General features: G+C 40.8%; 1 protein-coding gene across 1 annotated transcript in view; it reads left to right on the top strand.

Moving 5' to 3' along the window:
- Nucleotides 1-20149, top strand: part of coro1ca (coronin, actin binding protein, 1Ca) — a 35956-nt gene extending 15807 nt beyond the window's left edge. Inside the window, exons 3-11 of the mRNA XM_012863488.3 lie at nucleotides 8980-9102; nucleotides 11916-12045; nucleotides 12187-12368; nucleotides 14527-14646; nucleotides 14793-14897; nucleotides 14992-15137; nucleotides 15330-15387; nucleotides 15512-15754; nucleotides 17461-20149. Of these exons, the coding sequence (XP_012718942.2) occupies nucleotides 8980-9102; nucleotides 11916-12045; nucleotides 12187-12368; nucleotides 14527-14646; nucleotides 14793-14897; nucleotides 14992-15137; nucleotides 15330-15387; nucleotides 15512-15754; nucleotides 17461-17580 (1227 nt within the window). The 3' untranslated portion in view covers nucleotides 17581-20149. The remainder of the gene's footprint in view (nucleotides 1-8979; nucleotides 9103-11915; nucleotides 12046-12186; nucleotides 12369-14526; nucleotides 14647-14792; nucleotides 14898-14991; nucleotides 15138-15329; nucleotides 15388-15511; nucleotides 15755-17460) is intronic.
- Nucleotides 20150-21718: the final 1569 nt, after the last annotated feature.

Raw genomic sequence — 21718 nt, forward strand, 5'->3', positions numbered from 1 at the left:
CTTCAGTGAAGATTTGACTTGTGTGAACTGACAACTGGCCTCAGCATTTGCTCCTGGAACATCCTGGGAAGACAATCGGACATGTGAACTGTTACAATTAAGCACAAAATGATTCATACCGCCGGCAGATTTAAATGGAAAATTAATTTAAGTCGACCATAAACTGCTTGTGATAGGAAGTGAGATAAGCATCTCTCCCCATGAAACCACGTCAAAGATGTAGAAAGTTTAGTTTTATAAAACACTGTATACCTTTCTCCGTAAATGTATGGGGGGAATCCTTGATGGCGTTGCAAGGATCAAACCCTTCATATGTGTGCTGACCAGCTTTTAGCAAGCCTGGACTGGTTATTTTTGAGTCTGGTACTTTTCTTGATGAGCTCAAAGTCTGTCAGGTTGGAAGGCCTCCTTGCCAACGCCCCAATCTTGCACCTCCCTCCACAGATTCTCTCGATCACTCATTTGTGACTCTGGCTGGCACAGTTAGAAACATGTTCAGGGTTTTCCCCCTACGGTATTCTAACAGGCCGGGCGGGCCGCCAGGCTTTGGTGGACCCAAGAAATGCTGAAGGGGGCTACATGCTACGCTAGGCGTACGACACGGACGTGAGAGAGTAACGTAAAAAGGACAGTAAAGCTCCTGTAACTATGTTGGTCTGAGCTCCCCCATCAAACTGTGCAGTGCTGCATCAGGTGACGCTCCGTTCTGCAGCAATACGGCTCAGAGACGGTATGGTGGAGTAATGAGCAGTGGAGCATTACTGTAAGCCTAGATCTTTGAGGGGTTTGAAAAATATTGTTCTTAACAATTAGGCTACGTTCACACTGCAGGTCTTAATGCTCAATTCCGATTTTTTTTTTTTGTGAAATAAGTTTTTTTTCTTTTTTTTTTTTTTTTTTGCGTGTCCGTTCACATTTCCAAATATATGCTACTTGTCTGTGATCTCCCGTGTGAACTGAATGCGTTCAACCTAAGTGTCCCGCATGCGCACTCGAGGACGCGATGACGTCACACGTAGCAAACGTCCTCAGTGTTTGCGGGAGTAAATATGGATTATAATGCTGACGCGCATTTTGCGGTCATTCATTTATTTTCTAACCGGAGCTTTCTCTCCATTGACTGCTCTCCTCACTGTAATCCACTATGGGTGTCGTCTTTCTTCCCGCTTCTGCATAGCAGGACGCAGAATAGTGACGTTTGTCGAGTATCGGTGACGTACAGGTCGGATAAATGCGACCCGGTCGTACAGACACAGGTCGCATTTGAAAAGATCAGATATGTATCGGATTCAGGACCACATATCCAAGTGGCCGGGGTCGCATTTGAAAAAATCCGATCTGTGTTGTTCAGACTGTCATAAAAAGATCAGATACAGGTCACATATGGGCAAAATAAATGGGAATTAGGTCACTTCAGGCTGCAGTGTGAGCGTAGCCTTAGTCTGCATTAATCTGACCTTCCAGAGCAGAAGGTGTTTTGGATGTCCTGATGAAGTCTGCAACATGACTGACTGTAGAGGTGCACGGAGAAATCAGCCAGCGAACACAGTCTGAAAACCTACAGCTTGACTGGCTCCGGGTGGGCACTGGTGGTCTCATTCAAGTCACTAAACACAGAAATTTCCAAACGTAGGAAAAGACGACTGGTACAGCTCTACAGGGAACCAGGAGAAAGACTAAAAATGTCAGAAATATTTACCAAACATTTAGTAGCTTTGTCTTTTTATGGATTAAAGCTTTTATTTGTGCTGGCTTTTCAGGATTTTGTGGGATCTATAAAAGATTTCAGCACCAATTCTGACTTGCATTGAAGTATGAAAACCAAAACTAACACATTACACTAAAAAAACAAAAACAAAGACCTGCTCCTCCATCTTTACTCGCTACTATTTTCATGGAAAAACACTTCAGTTTGATTCCACTCCACCAGAAAGCACACGAGTCTGTAGGTCAGCCATCTTCAGTTCCTGCAACTTTGTGTCTCTGTCAACAGCCCTGAGTCAGATCATTAGGTGATCAGCAGGACTCTGGAGAACTTGGCTGCACACTGAGGAGGTATTTCAGCCATTTGATTCAGGTGTGCTGGACCAGGGACACATGTAAAAGTTGCAGGACAGCGGACCTGGAGGACCAGAACTGAAGACACCTGCCAGTGTAGGTCATTGTGTTGCTGCCACTGCCTCCAGCTGGCAGCTACATGCGGTGTGTGGCATGTCTGATCGAGAAAAAGCATCTACCTGTAGACCTTAAATACAGGCAGGTTTTTATTTTAGTTTGTCCCACATGTACTTTCAAATTGGTAAACTCTCTTGTACCCTTTTTTTTTCTATTCAAGGAAATGTAAATTTCTTACTACCGGTTTATAGACTGATTTAATCAGGTTTTTCTTGTGGCACATTGGTGTGTGTGTATTCTGTTCAGTGGATGTTTGCTGTGTGTAGATCTAGCTGATGGAAGTCACTTTCATGATTATTTGTGTAATTTATGGTAAGGTGTTGTTCCTACCTCATGATAAAGATTGGCCAGATCATAAACTGTTTTAAAAAAATCCATGTGTGGTGGCTGCAACACCACTTCCTCAGCTGTTTGCAACGGTTTAGCATACAAAGGCTTGGAAAAGTGGAATTTTCCATGGAGCTGGACAGTATGCATGAAGACCCTTCAGTTTGTGTGTGTGTGTGTGTGTGTGTGTGTCATGTTGAACTGTGAGGAAAGGAAGTTTGCAGCCCTCTTATTTGAATGAAAAGAATGTCCTCTCTTGCCTTGAGGGAATATTCTACATGTTTTTTTCCCTCCGTGTGTGTCAGTGCTGTGCTTTGTATCCATCGCCTTGTGATTCACTCATTTTCTGCAGCCATACGTGTTGCCATGCAACTGGTTGTTTTGAGGCCTCAAAGGGGGGTGGCTGGGCTGTATGTGTGTGTGTGTTTTTTAGTTAAAGGGGAATTTTACTTTGTCTCAAAGAATACCTGCATCTTCCTGGTAGTTTTAATAAATGATCTGATAGAGAATAGCCTTCTCTATTCACAGTCAATAAGCTTAGATTGGAAGGCTGCACAATGGATTGCAATATTACCGTTCATGTATGACATATGTGAGGTCTGTCATTTTCATCAGAGCTACACTTCAACTATGAGACAAAATAAGATGAAATCACATTGTAGGATTTTTTTAATGATTTATTTGTAAAAAATAATGGTGGAAAATAGGTTTTTGGTCACCCACAAACAAGACCTGCTCTCCTGTCCTCCACTCGTTATCTGCGTTAATGGCACCTGTTTGGACTCGTTATCTGTATAAAAGACACCTGTCCACACCCTCAGACAGTCAGACTCTCAGATTTTGCAGATGCTAAACTAGGGCTGGACGATATAGGGGAAAAAAGCATAAAGATAAAATAGAAATCTTATTGATCGATATCGATAATTATCAACAAATTCAAAACCTATATTTTAAGTGCAGCCCTGGCCATTTTATGCTGATGCTTAATGACCTAATTTTAGATACAGAACACACAAACATTGAATTCAAACTCAACACTTTATTCAAGCAACTGAACGCATGCTCTCTGAACTCTTAAAAGGGGACGGGGCTTGGTTCCCGGGTCTGCATTTGTGATTGGTTAGGAGGATGTAAAGACTGTAATTTTTAACCTTCATGGCTAGAATGCAAAAGGAACGGAAACTGTTATTTTATTAAACTTTTTATTGACCCTTTTGGTTTTTTTAATCATCGAAATACATCTATTGATCGATATGTTATTGAATTATCTTCCAGCCCTTTGCTAAACAGTGACGAGCACAAATTGATCTTCCAATCACACACAGAGTAGCAACTAAATAAACATGGTTGACGCAGCATTATAGCGCACAACCGGAGCATCAAACCAATGCTCAGTGACTGGAAGGTGCAGCTTAACTACACATCTCATTTTTAGGTTTGAAACACATAAAGTACAATGTGACAGACTTTTAAATGATCTCTATTTATTTATAGCGTTATGATCCGTAACTGTTCCCATTGAACCCTGGCGAAGGCTAGAAGTGCAAAGATGAGGATAAAGTTGTTTTTAATAGATAAAAATACCGAACGCAAAAACAACAAAATAATAAACAAAATGTTTAGGTTTATAATAGATGCTGCACAATGTAAAGGGGAAATTCAGTTAATCTAATTTGTATTAAAGGAAATCAAAGTCATTTTCAAATCAACTAAGATTGGCTGGGAAAAAGACACACAAAGCTATTTTACATGAGCTTTCATTACCTGAGCAAATTATTTCCATTTCCCTCCCTTTTGGAAAAAAAAATGACAGTAATAAATTATTCAAGCGCTTAATGCTTTTGTCAAGCTAGCCACCATAACCCTGAGTAGTTTTGATGCAGGTGAACTTTAATCTCTTGCCGAGGCTGACTTGGTACTAAAAGTTCAGTTTAACTTCTCGTGATAATCGACACGCCTTTTTTTTTTTTTTTTTTCCAGAGCTTCCAGGTCTATAAATCCAACGTCTGACGCTGGAAGCTTGAACTCTTTCTCTTTCATTTCTAATAGTTGGACTGCTTCCTCCAGAAAAACTGGTAAATTGTCTACATACTCCTGAATTTTCCATATGGGGGATGATGTTCAGGAGCACGAAAAACAAACTGAGCTCCCGGCGAATCGGATTGAATTGGATGCTATGGGAATCTGCGCTCCGATCGTCACCAAGTCGTCATTTTAGACACCGCACACATTTCGGAAAGCTCTACACGCGGAATATATCCAGTACAATGCCCAGCCCTACTTTCTACTCTAAACATCTGGAAATTTGTTTCTTTTTAATAGCTTTTTACATGGGTGGTTCCTATAACTTATTTTTTTTAAACACCCCACAGATACCAAAAACGTATAACCAGGTAATGGCGCCCCACACCAAGGAGTAATGTGCATGACCTGGTAGCATTTCATGGTGCATTTGCTGATCGGAAACGGGCGCCAACTAAAAAGAAAAATAGAAAAAAGGACCTATGTTGTGATACATGAATGGAAAGATTTTCTTTTTTTGTCTGATTCAAAACTACTTCCCTTACCTAAGGACCTGCATCACATTTCCTGTTGAGTATAACTCTGAACACAAATTAGTTTGTTGTAATTTGAAGAGACTCTTGCAAAGCTGAGTCTTACAACGATTTACAACGATTTTGGACACTTCAAATTACGACAGATTATTATGTCTAAATGCTTTTCTGGAGTAGAAGTTAAATTCATTGAGCCACCGTGGGTCTGTCGAAACTGCACATTGTGTTCCTAAAATATGACTGCATGAAGGAAGGATGAGTAAACGCGCGTATAGTACAAGTTGTTGGAATATTTTTACGTGTCAGAACTAGTTAGACGGTGCGACTACTGGAGGGATGTTGAACTAGACTGGACCTGATCAGCTTTGCCAACGTTACTGATTTCAGTAAAGGTTTTTTTTTTTATTTCAGTGCTTCATTATTTTTGAGCTGGTTATCTGTGATCGGATGATTTATTCTTCGTCTTGTTTATGTAGTTTCTGTTCCCACACCTGGCACTCAGTCCGTTTCCTTCCTGCTTTGCATCCTGCCCCTGCTGCCTTCAGGAAGTGAAATGCAGTGAAATACGTTGGTTTAAGCTCTTCTTATTCGTATGTAATGTGTCCGGAAGGCACAGATTTGTCATGTTTTTTTTTTATTAGGGTTTAATAAAAAAAAAAAGGAATTTCCTTTTGGACTCGGCTCCATGTGAGGCCACATTTTTCTCATGAGACGGTTTTCTCAAGTGTTATCTGACACTGAATGGCGGCTCAGATTCCTGCCAGCAGCGGCGTCCCGCTCAGCTTTTCGTCAGTTCTAGGTCACAGAAGGTTTCAGGGTGTGATCCGTTGCGTTCATGGCAAGGTGTAGATAAGACCCTATAATTTTTTTTTTTGCAGTGACCACATTTCCACATACGGAGAGTCTGTTCACACGTCCTGTAGACTTTGAAATCCACGAGGGATGACTGTGTGTGTTTATGGCTCTATGTTTGTCGTTTATAGTCAGGTCAAAGGTCAACCATAAGGCTTCTGTGACGGTTCCTAACCCGGGGCTGCCTTGGATTGGCAAACCAAACGGGTTGGTTTCAAGGAAGGGAACCAGTGCAAACACAAAACCGAGCTTTTATGGAGCCAAAGCGAAAAAAAAAAATGTCTTAGACTAATAGAAATATTCGTGATTCTGTTGAAAGGTATTTATAGCTAGTGTTTGAACTGCGGTAGATGAGACAATGATTGGATAAGCTGATTAGTTTAGTGTTCAGCTGGTCAGAGGAGACCAGCCCAAAGATGATTTATGCCATGTTAATAAAACTGCCACCTCAAAACTTTTAAAGGGCTTCGCATTTTATCACTTCGGATGAGATGATTGTTTACGTGCAAGTAAACAATCATCAGGGAAGACCTTTTTCATTTGGCTGCATTTGTTCAGTGTGTGATAAGTGACATCTGATGCAAACTGTTGTTTAACTAAACAAAATATGGATTGCTGGATTGCTGCTGTCTTTAAACACTATTGTACAATATTTGCAATAAATAGGTTTATGTTAGAAAGTTACTCTCTGGGTTTTCTTAAGCTCTGTTTAGTGCAGTCTTCAGTCGAAGAAATCACAGAGCTGTATTTAAGTAATAGGCTTATGGAAAAACTGAAGTCGGTGTAATGGTTAAGAAACCTGTTGTCGCTCTATGAAATCCTTTTTTTAAAAGAGAGATGGCCTTTGGAAACGGCTCCAGCCTGACTAGCCTTTAGCCGATCGTCTGCTATCTAAAGTGAAGTCAACCGGAGTTATCAACTCAAGGCAAGATATTGACTGTTCACAACCGCTCCGCAGAACCTAACGACAATAAACCAGACGGACACTCCAGTGCTGCCTGTTTTTATAAATCCAGTTCAGACGACTCGCTGTGTGACGGGAGGAGGAAATGTCAGAGGATTTATTCTCTTAGCGTCCCCTTAATGTTACGGGCCTCTGTTTTTGTATTTTCAGTTTTTGGGCTCTGCGTGTGACGCCATTCTCAGTTCGCACTCATGTAGCTGATCACCATACACTTTTCATTTAATAATAACTTTTTTTTTTTTCTTTGTGCTGATGAGCATTCAGAAGAGGGCAGAACAACCAAAAAGACACATTTGTGCTGTAGAAGATTTAACATGCAATAAATAGTTGATGTGTACCATTTCCTTTACATTTCATTTTTATTTTTTTATTTATTTATCCTTTATTTAACCAGGTTATACCCATTGAGATTAAAAATCTCTTTTGCATGGGAGACCTGGCCAAGATAGGCATCAAAATTACATCATATCATTACATACGTACAAAGACACACGCACAAGAAAGCCAAATATGTACTTACAATAAAATCTCATTTAAAACATTGACATGTGAGGGAGTCCAACTCAAAGCATCTCATTCTCATCTTAAAAATACTCAAAGGAACCAATTGACCATAGCTTTTGCCTTTTTTTTTTTTTTTAAGGAGTGTTTTGTGGTCAGAATTTACTTGCCAGAAAAGTCTTAATGTACTGTTTCAACTGCACTTATAGCAACATATAAAAATGTATGTAACCGGCTCCTGTGGGAACAGAAAACAATGCTGAAGTGCTACATAAACTGGCTATTGTTTTACAGTCGACCAGCACAACGTGACTGGCAGAAATATGGTCGTGTCTGAGTAGGTGTAGTGGTGGAAAAATAAAAGGGCGGGGATATCATTTCCCTAGGGTTTGTAAAGCAGTCGCATAAACACAGTTGACCCTTTTTTATGCAAAATAGTTCTTGCAAAACCATGAGCGAGGAGTCCGAGTAGAACAACGCTGCACTGAATATTTCTTTTTCTCGTTGGCTAAGTTTGAATCGGAATCAGAACGCGCTTTATTGCCCAGTACTGTTTTACACACGCCAGGAATTTGCTTTGGTGATAAGGCGCTACACATTGACAAGCATACAGCTGATAAAATGTAAAAACGTATGTAATGTGGGATAAACTAAACGAATGCAAGTTGTAGAAGAATAGTATAGATGAGTATAGCACAGCTATTTGAGTTGCAGCGTCCAGAAACCCAAACTGAATCTGAACTTTGAGACTATATATTGAATTGCCTTGTCCTGCCGTTTACTGTCAGCTTCCATCCAGAGCTATTCCCTTTTTAAGTCATAGTTTGGAACGGTTTTGCTATCCGTGACAGAATAGTTTTTAAGTTTATTAGCGATTCTCTAGTCGTTCCTGCTGTTCTTCCTGTTCTGATGCTGGAGTGGCTGCAGGCAGAGGGAGACCGTTTCCTCTATTAGACTGTCGGGCTTTAAATAGAGCTGCTGCTGCTGCTGCTGCTGCTGCTGCTGCAGGGCTGCTCAATAAGTGACATCATCTGGCCCTGTGGCGGCGCTGGAAGTCAACGCAGACCAGGGCGTGTCACCAAGACGCTAAGGTAGCTTAGCATTCAGGGAGAGCGTGTCAGAGCCTGTCGTCTCGCGCCAAGTTTTGTGTTGAGGGGTTCTGCAGCTGCGTGCATCTCCCAGAAATGCGTCGCCTCTCGGTTAACGAGTTGCATAAGTAGATTATGTAAAGCGCCCAGTTCATTGCTTGATTTAGCGTTTCTATCTTAAATGTAAAACTAAGAGTCTTGGCCTGACATTCCGACTAACGGCGCTCTTTAATTGCAATGACTTAATGTTGGAGCTGACTCTAATCAGAGTTTATGTCCGTGTTTTTTTTTTTCTTCTTCTTAATAGCGTGATGTAGATTGAAATTTTTGGCTTTTTGTCGGGTCTCCTTCCGCGTATCCCTCGCTCACGTCACTCATCCGCTGCTGTTTATGTGGGCACAATCCAGCTTTGCTTCTTTCTGTAGGTGGGATTTAGGATTATGCTGCAATTGTCCTCTTTCAAAACGACCCGACCGAGACTAATCTCGTAACTCTGTTCGTCTTTTTGTCTTTGCAGTCAGGACGCATCGACAAATCCTACCCAACAGTATGCGGTCACACGGGCCCCGTGTTAGACATCGACTGGTGCCCACACAACGACCAGGTCATTGCGAGCGGCTCCGAGGACTGCACCGTGATGGTAAGGTCGGCCTTCCCTTTCCCACCCAGAGACGCTCATCGTAATCATGAGAAAAGCAAAGTGCTTAAAGTTTGGCCATTAAGTGATGAGAGGCTTCATGCTTTTATCGCAAAAGGCCCGGCTGTAGTAACCCAGAGACTGGTGCAGGCCTCACCCTCTGGATTAGATTAGACTCAAATATGTGTTATAGGAATCAGAGCGGAGGAATGATTTGGCTGTTTATCGAGCTGAGGTCACTTTTTTTTTTTTTTTTTTTTTTTTTTCAGAGACTGTAGTTCCTTTTCCTCCATATGTCCTTATTTGGGCTGTGAAATAGGGACATTAGTTTTCACGGATGAAACGTACCAGCTTTTAATGTAAAAATAAAAGTGTATAAAAATCGGTAACTTGTGATCACGCTGGTGATTATGTCTAATCTGCAACGGTTTTTGTTTTGTATAAGAAAGCATTTCTGGATTGCTTTAAGAATAAATGAAATAGATTGGGATTAGATAAAAATCGGTGATCAATCCTTGATTTTTATTCCATGTTATAACCCTTTAAATCCACTTTTCAGCAAAGGATGTTTCAGTTTTGCTGTAAAGTTGGAATAAATTTAATTTTTTAAGTTAAATTTATTTATTTTTGTTCTCAAGTTAACTGAACGACCCAAGAGTTTTTGGCTTTATTGTCATTTTAAGAATCTGCACTTTAATCTCTGTCGTTCCTTCTGTTGGTTTCAAGATTTTATTTGTATATTTTTTTATATATATTTTGCTTTTCTTAATGTTTTTATATCTGTCTGTTGCTGTGTTGTTGCTTTAGTTTGACTTTGTCTCTGGCATAAACAACACCTCTTGGTCAATGCTGCCCCCTTGAGGTTCCTCCTAATATTTACGTTATTCATTGCCATACAGCCGTTGTATTGCCAAAAATATTGAGACACCCGTCTGAATGGTTGAATTTACATCTTCCCATCACTTCCATGGAGAAAGATGTGTGGAATCAGACGGGGGAGGCCATGCAGACGGCTTGGATGGGTGGCTCTCAGGAGCTCAGTGAATGGGATGCAACCTGAGCTGTAAATCCTTTTGTAAAAGAAACAATGGCTGGATCACTACAGGCTGCAGAAAATGACAAAAAAAAAAAAGGACGGTACATGCTGAGGCGTACAGTGTGCAGACATTGTCGACCTCCTGCAGAGTCAGTAGCTGCAGACCTCCTAACCTCATGTGGCCGTCAGCTTAGTTTAGAGCAGGGTGTCTGGAGCTTTTGTGGTTTGGGTTTCCACGGCCTGGCAGCTGCATCCAAACCTCACATCACCACCTGCAAATCAAAGCGTTGGATCCAATGGTGTAAACATCATCACCGCAGGACCCTAAAGAAACACACACCTCTGTCTGGACGAGGCTGGGTTTCCATACTATATATAAATAATTTATAAACACCAGGGGGAAATTAAGTTCAACAGTATTTACTTGACTGCACTGTGATAGTGTGAAGTTTGGAGGTGGTATTACAGTGTAGGGTTTATTTTTTTATTTTTATTTTTTTCAGGGGTTAGACTCATTTCAAAGAAACTCTTAAAGCTGCAGTACATAAAACCGGTTTTGGATCATTTAGATTAGCAACAGTCTTGGGATGGCCTCTTCCATTTCCAACACGACTGCACTAGTGCACAGAGAAAGGTGCATAAAGAGGATGGCTGCATCCGAGATGTTCTGATTATAGCTCCTAGCTTCGGTTCCTTAACCTTTCATGAACAGCAAGAACTCTATCGTGGAAGGAAAGGAGCTTTGGCCTGCCTTTTAGTCATACAACATAGAGGAACATGACTGAACGCTGACCTCAGCCCGTTAGTACCACTGAGCTATATAATACACTGGAGTGCTGATTTTGCCGAAAAACTGAAGTCGCTGGCCGCCATCTTGCTACTCCCTACTCTCACAGAATCCCATAGGATTTGGTCGCAACAACAAGCAATTTTTTGGCTGTGTGAAAACGTTTCACAGGTAATTCTACAGTCAGTGGATGTACTAACACTATCAACTACTAGGAAATTAGGTGCTGAAATATTTTACATGTTATTCATATTAAATATACATATATGTATATATAAATATTTGTACATGTATATATTTATATATATGTATACATATATGTAAATATGTTTTTTATATTATTTATATATTTATAAATGTTATATATGTATATTTCAATGAATAAAATGCAAAATATTTCAGCACATAACTTTCTCAGTACTTGATAGTTTTATAACATAACATAAAAGTTAATGGCATTTGACATTTTAAAAGTCTTAAACCCTCCCTGAACATGAGAAAATCCTCGTTATTCAATGCTGTAGCGCACATATTCCCTAGTCACTGGGGGGAAATAGGGAGTACCAATATGGTGGCTGGTGGCTTCACAGCGACTCGTTCTAACAGCGGGCGATTAGCACTCCAGTGTATTATATAGCTCAGTGGTTAGGATGCCTTTGTGATGAATTAGAGCAGAGACTGAGAGCCAGGCCTTTCTGTCCAACATCAGTGTCTGACCTCACAAATGCACGTCTGGCAGAATGCGCAAAGAATTCCCATAAACACACTCCTAGGTGTTATGAAAAGCTTCTCCAGGCGAGTTGAAGCTGTTCTGGCTGCAAAGGGGGTGAGCCGACTCTACAGCAAAGCCTGTGTATCAAGATTGGGATGTCTGTAAAGTTTGCTTATGTTTTTAAAAGCAAGTGTCTCAATAGGTTTGGTAATCCAGCGCTGGGCTGTACACTCAGACGTTAAAAATGGCCGTGAAGTTTCTTACATGCTGTCTTGTTGCAGGTATGGCAGATTCCTGAGAACGGCCTCGTGTCCCCCTTGTCTGAGCCGGTGGTGGTTCTGGAGGGCCACTCGAAGCGCGTGGGAATCATCACATGGCATCCAACAGCGCGTAACGTCCTCCTCAGTGCCGGTAAGAGCCCCGGCTTTGCCTTCAGCTTCTTAAAGATTAAATGACTGCAAGGTTCAAACTGAACAATATTGTTGGAGCAATGAGCCTTTTTCTGGCTTAGAGATGGTCTTAAGTCGCCTGACGTTCTGCATCCCTCACCAGGTTGTGACAACCAGATAAACATCTGGAACGTGGGCACAGGAGAGGTCTTGATCTCCTTGGAGGACATGCATCCTGATGTCATTTACAATGTGAGCTGGAACCGCAACGGCAGCCTCATCTGCACTTCCTGCAAGGACAAGGCAATCCGTGTCATCGATCCTCGCAAGGAGACCATCATTGCTGTAAGCCCTTTCCAGATGGACTCTTCTTTATGGATTGTTTTTATATCTGTCCGCCATCAGAAGTAGTTAAGTTAAAATATGGTTGGGTCTGATGATGGTGATGAAGAATAAACCTTTGTTTTTTACTGCACATTTCTGCAGAAACTAGATGCTGTCTGACTGCAAGCGAGCTCGTTAAGAGAAAGTATCTATATTTGGGGAAAAAAAGGAACATCTGATAAACAAATCTAAAAAGGAAATGAAAACAAACACGCAGCACATTCTGCTTGAATTCATTGCACAATTTGTTCCCTTTTTTAAATGTCACAGTCCAGTCTGCACTTAGCACACTCGTTCATTTTAGATGGAAAAAAATGTAAATCTCTGCATTTATTGTTTTAGTGTGAGATCTATGTCTCTACGTGGGGTTTTAGACGGCTGTAGCAAAGAGTTTTAGAAAAGATATTTTAAAGGAACCAGAAGTCAGAGACCTTCTCTAAACATTCTCCATCACAGAAGACGGACGATGTTTAGAAAATCACCAGTTGGCTTGTTTAGGTTCTGGTACCTTTGAGGATCTTGGTTTTGTTCCTTCACCTCCAAGTCAGCTGCTCCACCTTGTTGCAGCGATCCGGACCACAACTGGGTGGTGTAGTTACAGAATGATAAAGAGCCTTTTTAGGAGGAGAGGGTGGGAAATTAGTTTGAGAAGAGGGCTCCTAACTGGAAGTCCCTAGCTTAGGAGGTGGAGTTTAAAATGTATTTGCCACCATAAAGTATTTGAAACTTTGCCTGCTATAATAATGCAGAGGTTTGATTAACTGAATGCAAAAAATGTTCTAATCTTGACAAGACACAGACTGAAGATGTAGATAAACTCTAGAAGGGCAGTTCATTTCCCCTCTTCATTTCCACTCTAGGCGTTCCGGTTTTGTGCAGAATGTGGCTCTAAGCTCTCGATTCTTTACCAAACAAAACTCTAGCAGGGGGTATGGTGCTATTTTCATCAGGCAGCAGGAAAGTTTATATTAGGAGTTTATTAATTTGCTCTGCTGCTTCATCTCCTGCATTATAACTTGGACCCATTATGGCCAAAGTCAAAGGTTAGATTTGTTTCCTAAAATATCTTAAATTCCCATCTGACTTGCATCTGACGTGTTGTAGACACTGTTAATTGCTTTTCCTAATATAAAAGTTGTTAAAAAAAACTGGTTGGTTTACTGCAAAAATGGATCTAAAAATAAGTAAAATGTTCTTAAAGTTAGTGTATTTATCCTTGATTTGAGTAGGTAAAATGGATTATCTGCCAATGGAATGAGTATTTTGACCCCTAAAATAAGATAATTAGACATCCTGCACTTGACATAAGATGATGGAGATGAATTGTTCCTATTTTAAGTAGAAAAATCTTATTCCATTGGCAAATGGTCTTATTTAGCTGCTCAAATCAAGGACAAATGCAGTCATTTTAAGAACATTTTACTTATTTCTAGTTCTGTTTTTGCAGTTTATGCAGGGTTGCGATATGGTCCTGAAAATTCGAGTATCTTTCTTTAACATTGACTTATGACTTTATCTTTGATTTTTGAACGTAACACTTAGATTTTAAAATTTCACAATCAGTATCGTTTTTTTTTTTTTTTTTTTTTTTGACTGATTGCAAATGCATGCAAAAATAAAAAAGGACAATTTCACAGTTCTTGGGACTTGACAGGTTTAAGTTCAGGTTCAAGTGAAGCTGTAGTCTCTAAAATGGGTTTGCTTAAAACAACTACTTGCTAAAACAGCTTTTCTAAGCAAAATAAAGGCACCAAAATTCCTAAACAGTTCTTAAGAGAATCGTCATGAGTTGTCAGAGACTCAAACTTTTTTATGACAAGTGTAAGGTTACAGATTTTGATTGGGAGCAGGTGAAAGTTAGTCCAGAGGCTAAAAAAGCAGCAAAATGTTCCGACTCCGCACTCGTCGGGCAGCCTCCAAATAAGTTATATTATAATCAAAAAAATCTTGAAATTTGAGTCTGGCAAAGTTATCAATGAGGAAATCTTATGGGAACCATTGTTATTGGCTGCTCTGTGACGTTTTCACCGGAGAAGCTTACTCTAAACACGTAGCAGAGATGAACACAAACTCATGAGAGGCGACGACGCCAATAAGCACCTGTGATCTGTGCTCACAGGAGAAGGAGAAGGCCCACGATGGCGCCCGCCCCATGAGGGCCATTTTCCTCTCTGATGGCAACATCCTGACCACCGGCTTCAGTCGCATGAGCGAGAGGCAGCTGGCTCTCTGGAACGTGGTGAGTGGATCCATTTAGTGTTCGTTGTACTCTCCAGACTGCTTTATTTTATACGTGCAAGGTTAGACGTCTCAAGAATCAGATAAATCTTCAACGGTTGTGTTCCACGAAGCTCCGATTTGATGACTTTGTTTCCATTTCTCCAGCAAAACATGGAGGAGCCGATGACCGTCAGCGAGATGGACACGAGCAACGGCGTGCTGCTGCCCTTCTATGATCCAGACACCAATGTCGTTTACCTCTGCGGGAAGGTGCGTTTCCACTTCCGCCTCCTGCTACTCGCGTGAATCAGACGTTTATTAGAATAAGCAGCAGAAATAAACGGGCAACTTTGCTTCTCTGCAGGGTGACAGCAGCATTCGATACTTCGAGATCACGGACGAGGCTCCTTACGTTCACTTCCTTAACACCTTCGTCACCAAGGAGCCTCAGAGGGGCATGGGCTACATGCCCAAGAGAGGCCTTGATGTCAATAAGTGTGAAATTGCAAGGTAAGCACAAATGAGGGTGAGGAATTCTCTCATGTTCTTTCTGAAACCTCGTTTAAATGCGGCATCCCTCAGGACTTCCCCCACTAGGAGGCAGTAGAGTCATAATGGTGCACGTCTTTGTACATCCTAGTCTTTGTCCATATGTCTCCCACTGAACTGTGAATAAAGAAGCTCGTCTTTGTGTGTTGTCAGGTTCTATAAACTGCATGAAAGAAAGTGTGAGCCTATTGTGATGACCGTACCGAGAAAGGTGAGTCCACAACTTGGAGTTAGTTGTCCTCGTACTCTGCCCGATTAATTACTGACACTAGTTACCTTCCTTTGTTCTTGTTTAAGACGTTTTTTAAAGTAAATTGTATTTCCTTCCTCGTCAGTCGGACCTGTTCCAGGACGACTTGTACCCAGACACGGCCGGACCAGACCCTGCCCTGGAGGCAGAGGAATGGTTCGAGGGCAAGAATGGCGACCCCATCCTCATATCCCTAAAGAATGGCTACGTCCCAGGCAAGAACCGAGAGTTCAAGGTGGTCAAGAAGAACATTTTGGACAGCAAGACCAACAAGAACGCGGAGAACTCAAGCCCTGCCAACAAGTCTGCTTCTTCAACTCCATCAATTGTGAGTTTTTTTTGTCTTTGTTTTCCAGAGCATTAGGATTTCTGGTCCTATATCACAGTAAGTCTAGAGGGGTAAGAGTGATGGTTTCTGAACGACTTTGCTAATCCTAGATATCCAAATTCTTTGACAGTCTACAGTAGGTGGTTTGCAAACATGCCACTCTCTGGGGTTTTCCACCTAACTGGTTCCAGGTTTAAACTGGTCATGATTCATGCTATTTTACTAATAAACTGGTGCTGTCTGAGCACCTGCTGACCCAAAGGAAAAAACTGCGTTATGAGACGGCTAAAGTGTTGTGAGCACCAAGTTTAATCCTGACTGCTGGGTTTTCTTTCTTTTTATCTACCTAAATGAAACTTGTCATGCCTACATTTATTTGTAGTCGTATAAAAATGCATTTGAACAGATTTTAAGTCAAGTAGCAATTGAAAATATAATGTAACCAAATGTGGTTATTATCCTAGTTAGTGAAATTAGGCATTACTCAAACCATTAGACGAGACGAGTGCTTCCAGTACAAATTGTGGAATGTGTAGAATATGCATCAACAGGCATTAGTGTTGTACAAAAGCCATCTTGGGTTTGCGGAAGAAAAATTAGTCTAGTTGTCTAAAAAATGTTAAGATAAAATTAGAAAAACATTGCTCTCCGGCATCAAGTAAAAATCAGATTGGCATTAGAATAACATGAGCTCACTGTCTCTTATCCACCTACTGTTCAGATAGATCTCACATATTTGAGATAACTCGGTCAATGTGTTGCAAATAGCTGCGCTTATAGCCCTATAAAATTAAATTGGAGCTTAATCCCTAACATCTATTTCTAAATCATTTTTTAAATGCTGTTGGTCTTTTTATTATGTTCACTCTTATCGCTGCATTTAACCCTTATGTTCAACGCTGCCGGTACCGATCAGATCAGAGGTCAGCTGACTGGGGCTGTAAAATGTTCACAAACACCGCTTGTTGTTTAAAGCAGCATTAATAAATTCATTATATTAAGGTATTTCTTTTCAGGGATAATGAGATGAATTAGGTTTTTGTCTTCCTGCACTAAGATCCTCCACAAAAATTCAGGGTGAAAAAACAAAACAAAAGATCAAATGGAGAAAATGAACTACCTGTTTAACAGTGCTGACATGATGGGGAGATAGCTGTCTGGTTGCGAAAACGCAAACCAGATCCTCTGTAGGACCAGTACAAACTGCTGAAATATACCATTACTGTGATATTTTTTTTTATATTGCTCATTTTGGAACTTTAATAATTAAGGATCCACCAGTCAATGAATCAGAGATTGGAAACGTTAATTTTCCTGTGATCAACAGGTTAAATACAGGAAAATTACACTTTTTTGGTCCCTTTTTTTATTTAATACATCAAAACAAAGTTATCTTCTTTAAATGAACGGCATGTACATGTCAGGATGTGCTTTTTATGAGTTGAATAAAAATCTAATAAAGGGTTGGGAGTACTGTCTTTAATGCATACATAGGTGTTAATCCTGTGATTTCTTCATATCTTGTTCAGTTCAAAACTAATACATCTAAGAGCTTGCTGCACATATTTCTCGTTTCTGTGTCGTCGTTTTTAAAAGATTTAATTAACATGACTTCTAAAAAAAACTGGAAATCAGAAAAGTGCATCTATAGTGTGAGTTTTTATTGAAAGGGATGCTCATGCTCATCTGTCTCTTGTCCTTCACAGAAATCTGAGGCAAAGATGGAGGAGATCTTGAAAGAAATCAAATCCCTCAAGGACCTGATCAGCAGTCAGGAGAAGCGAATCATCAAACTTGAAGAGCAGATGTCCAAAGTTGCCATTTAAGGACCCTTTAACCCCCTCCCCATCCCTCTACAATTCAGGACGTTCCTTTAGCTGGGGGGGCAGGGGCGAGCAGGAACAGTAACCGCCTGTCTCTCTGACAGCGTTTAGTCTGAGTCCTGCCAGCCATCGATCCCCAGCGACATTCCAGATGAACTTTTTCTTAGCAAGGTCCCAACCCTCAGTGTAACGCAGGTTGAATAAGAAGGATTCGGTAAACTTAGCAGAAAGTACTTTGGCTTTTTGACGACAAAGAACATTCCTTTTATTCCGTGTCAGTCTTTTATTTCACCTAGTTGTATAAAAAAAAAGTCTTAATTCGTCTCATTTTAGACTGACCAAATGAACAACAGTTCCAGTTTTCTTTGATATATCTGTACATTTTTAAGTAGGTGCCAGTGCTTCATGTTGGCGTGGTCCCCAAACGAAAAGGTTGCCAAATTTAAGTTGTTTACACCTCCTGAACAGTATTTTCTCTCTCTTTCTGTGAGACTGTTTTAAATCCAAACAGTGAAACTTGGTAGACTGTTTACATAAAGAGGATAATCTAATTATTTTTACGACTAGGAAACAGGTAAAGTAACTTTAATATGAACCATGATTGCCATTTCAGGTCAGTCAAAAAAAAAATGCATTCCAGTCAACACCAAACATTTAGACAAGATCCCAAATTACTAAATCTGACGAGTCCATTCCTGCTTTCCGCCTTTTCCTTTGACTCCGTGCAACGACCTCCATGTTGTCACGCATGCCTCTCCTCCTCGCAGCATTAACATGCTCTCAGAAATTACTGCCCAAAATGACGTTCCTCTGATCTCATTGGCTGTTCATGAAAGGACCAAGAAAAAAAAATTCCTGCTTTCCTCTCTCTGTAAACAGTCTGCTGCAGTGACTCGGTGACGCCGGGCGCTTGGCTTATGCTCTGTGTGCTGCACATGGAAAGACCAACACGAGCATTTTTTTTTTTTTTTTTTTTTGTCACCATTGCCACAAAAAAGGACACGCAGCTTCCAGTCTCGGTGTTTGTTGTAAACGGTCTCGCTAAAACCACATGTAGTCGGTTGTAGTTGTTTTTTTTTTTTTTCTTTCTCACTTTTTGTTGTTTATCCATCAACTAAAGTCTGTGTGTTCAGTACAATTGGAGAAGAAGTGACATCAAGTAACACGCAGTGATTTGATAATTTCAGAGCCCCCCTATGATAAAAAGCTGGACGCCATGGCAGAAGGTGTTCGCGACGAACGGACTGAGAACGCGTGCGTGCCTCCAGTCTCTGAGCTCCTTGCTTCACCTCACTTTGGACCTTCCTGCATAGTTTCCAGTTCAAAGCGTAGTAAAGGTCTGAGATCTGCTCAAAGTTTGGGGAAACTGAACCGTTTAGATGCCACTTTTTTTTTTTTTTTTTTTTTTTTTTTTTTTATTAATCCCGTTTCTTGTTCCGGCTCTGCTTGTATCCCTCTTAGCATTTCCACTTTCAGATCCAGCGAGTTACTTCTGTCCTTTTTTAAATCAGTGTAGTCATTCCAAATACCAGAACCATTGGGGTTGTCCAAGCGGAGTTGCTGCGGCCCAGCAGAGGCCTCGGATCTGCCTCCCTGTGGGAAGCAGAGACGGGGGTTTGACGGTTCAGTCTGTCTGTTTTGCCTTCGTCAATCTGTTAACGCTGTGCAGAACTGAAAGTGCCATAGAGGAAACCCTGAAAGTGCATGTTGGAGGTTGTGTAGTGAATGGAGGGATTGAACGGTGCCTGGATTTAAAACCACTTTGAGGTGCTATACTTTGTACTGACACCCTGTTCCTGAAGTGCTGTTTGTCACCAAGCTGGATGACGCCACCAAGTCCTGCCAGTCATTCAGACGCTTCCGCCGGGCAGCATTATTATTACGCTCAGTTTGATCTGGGCATTGAGCCACTGACATCCTGACGTTTCTCTTCTTGGTACGGGTATAAAAAAAAAAAAAATCTCTTTTTAAATTGATTTAACACCAAGAATCTTTGGCTGTAGCACAGCCTTGGAAGTCAGCGGCCATCAAGATACACTTTGAGCGGCGAGTCGAGCATTTAGCAGTAACAGGAAATCTAATGAGGGGTGCCGCTCTGTGGGTTTTATTTTATAGAGTGGTTGGTGTAAGAACTTTAGTATCTAACAGCGATCCAAAGGGACAATGTAGGTGGAAGTGATGCTGAACGATAGGTTTATGTATGTAATTAAGGTCTAGAAAAACGAGTGAAAGCTGTGTAAATATGATCAGGAATCCTTTTTGTTTTAGTTTTTTTTTTTTTTTTTTTGTTTCTGTGGTTGTGCTGAAGAGGGCATCTGTATGGGTGATGGGTTTTAAATGTCTCCCCCCCCCCCTCCCCTTCCCTCTTGTTTGTGTTCCTTGCACCTTGCCATACCACCATAAGAGAAAAGCAGAACCTCCATCACATATGAAAATCAAGAAACTAGATCAGACAAAAACCAACCAGGACGAAAGCCTCGGTGAGGTCTGCTCAGCTTCTTTTGGTTCATAATCCTTGCTTCAAATATCAGACATTGATTATAAGAAAATTAATAAAGAATTTTTAAAATGAGCTTGTTTGTTTTGAATCATTTCTCTTGACAAGGCTTGGATTGTTTTTGTTTTTTGCTGGACATTTATTACAGACTGCATCAATTTGGGGTAAATTGACCCAGTACCACATGGGGACAGGTGACCATTTTGTGTTTAAAACAACTGTATTAATAGTTTACATCCATTAACTAACCTTAGTTAATGCTTTAACAGACAGTATAGGTATGGCACTCAAGATATTAGTTCAATGTTATTTATGTAGCGCCAATTCACAACACACAGCACTTTACAAAGTCAAATTCAATCAAATCTGACAGATTGGTCAGAAAGTTTCCTCTCTAAGGAAACCCAGTAGATTGCATCAAGTCTTGACAAGCAGCATTCACTCCTCCTGAAAGAGCGTAGAGCTACAGTGGACAGTCGTTTGTATTGTCCATGGCTTTGCAGCAATCCCTCGTATTGAGCATGCATGCAGCGACAGTAGAGAGGAAAACTTTTAACAGGAAGGAAAACCTCCAGCAGAACCAGGCTCAGTGTGAAGGGCCTTCTGCCTCGACTGACTGGAGGTTAGAGAAGACAGAGCAGAAGGACACAGAAGTCTTCATCTAAAAAGGCTAGTGAGGATGTTGGTGCATAATTTGGATCCCTGATCGGTCTGACTGGTGAAAAGCCTGATAAAGTGTAAAGCAGGTGTATGGTTCGGGAACTGCAACGATTATGCTGACTGGAAACCAACCACAACAAGGCCGTTCACTGAAAGTGACGGGCTAGGCTTTTTGGGGCATTAGTCTGAGAGGCAGCATAGTGACTCTGGAGGAGCTGCTGAAATCGGCCACTCGGGTTGCAGACTGTAAGGAAAGCTCAGCCAATCTGGCCTCTATGAAAGAATATCAATAAATAAAGCAAAAAGTACTACTGCTCACCAGGGGGAATAGTAAAATTTAGTTTTCTGTTAACCAAGTCTCTAATAAAGCAATGACAGATTGTGTTTTAACGTAGATAAAAACGGATGACTTACTTGATCATATTTGCAAGATAAACTTTGTATATTCAAATGAAAAGTGGAAACTAGATTTGAATTTAAGTAAAAACACGGATCGTTTAACTGAAATTTTGTGTAAAACCAAATGTGGAAGTTGGACATAAAATGATGTGGAAAACAAATTCACATCTGGGTCAAGATTTTTTGTGATCCATTGTATGAAGCAGAAAATATGAGCAATCATGGTAATCCCAAATCAGACAGAAGGGCCAATATTAACACCAATGAGTCTATATTTGACCTTTGCTCTACTTTTGTTTTTGTGTTGGTTTGTTGGACAATATGTTTGTCCTACCTTAAGTATTGCAGTCACCTCTGTGGCGCTTCCTTCACTTCTAGGAGCAGATATCACCTTTTGTAAGGCACAGCTTTAGAAAAGACTTTATTCATGAAAATCCAACTGCTCTTCGTGTTTTTATTTTTTTATTAAGTACAGCAAATGTATCATTCAGTCACAGACATCTGACTACAACAGGCCTAAGTTTCTCAGATGATATCTTTGGTCTCTGTGGTTCTGTGGGCCAGTACACTTACTGTGTCCACATT

This window comes from Fundulus heteroclitus, chromosome 12 (assembly GCF_011125445.2).
Source record: "Fundulus heteroclitus isolate FHET01 chromosome 12, MU-UCD_Fhet_4.1, whole genome shotgun sequence".
In the NCBI taxonomy this organism is placed as follows: domain Eukaryota; kingdom Metazoa; phylum Chordata; class Actinopteri; order Cyprinodontiformes; family Fundulidae; genus Fundulus; species Fundulus heteroclitus.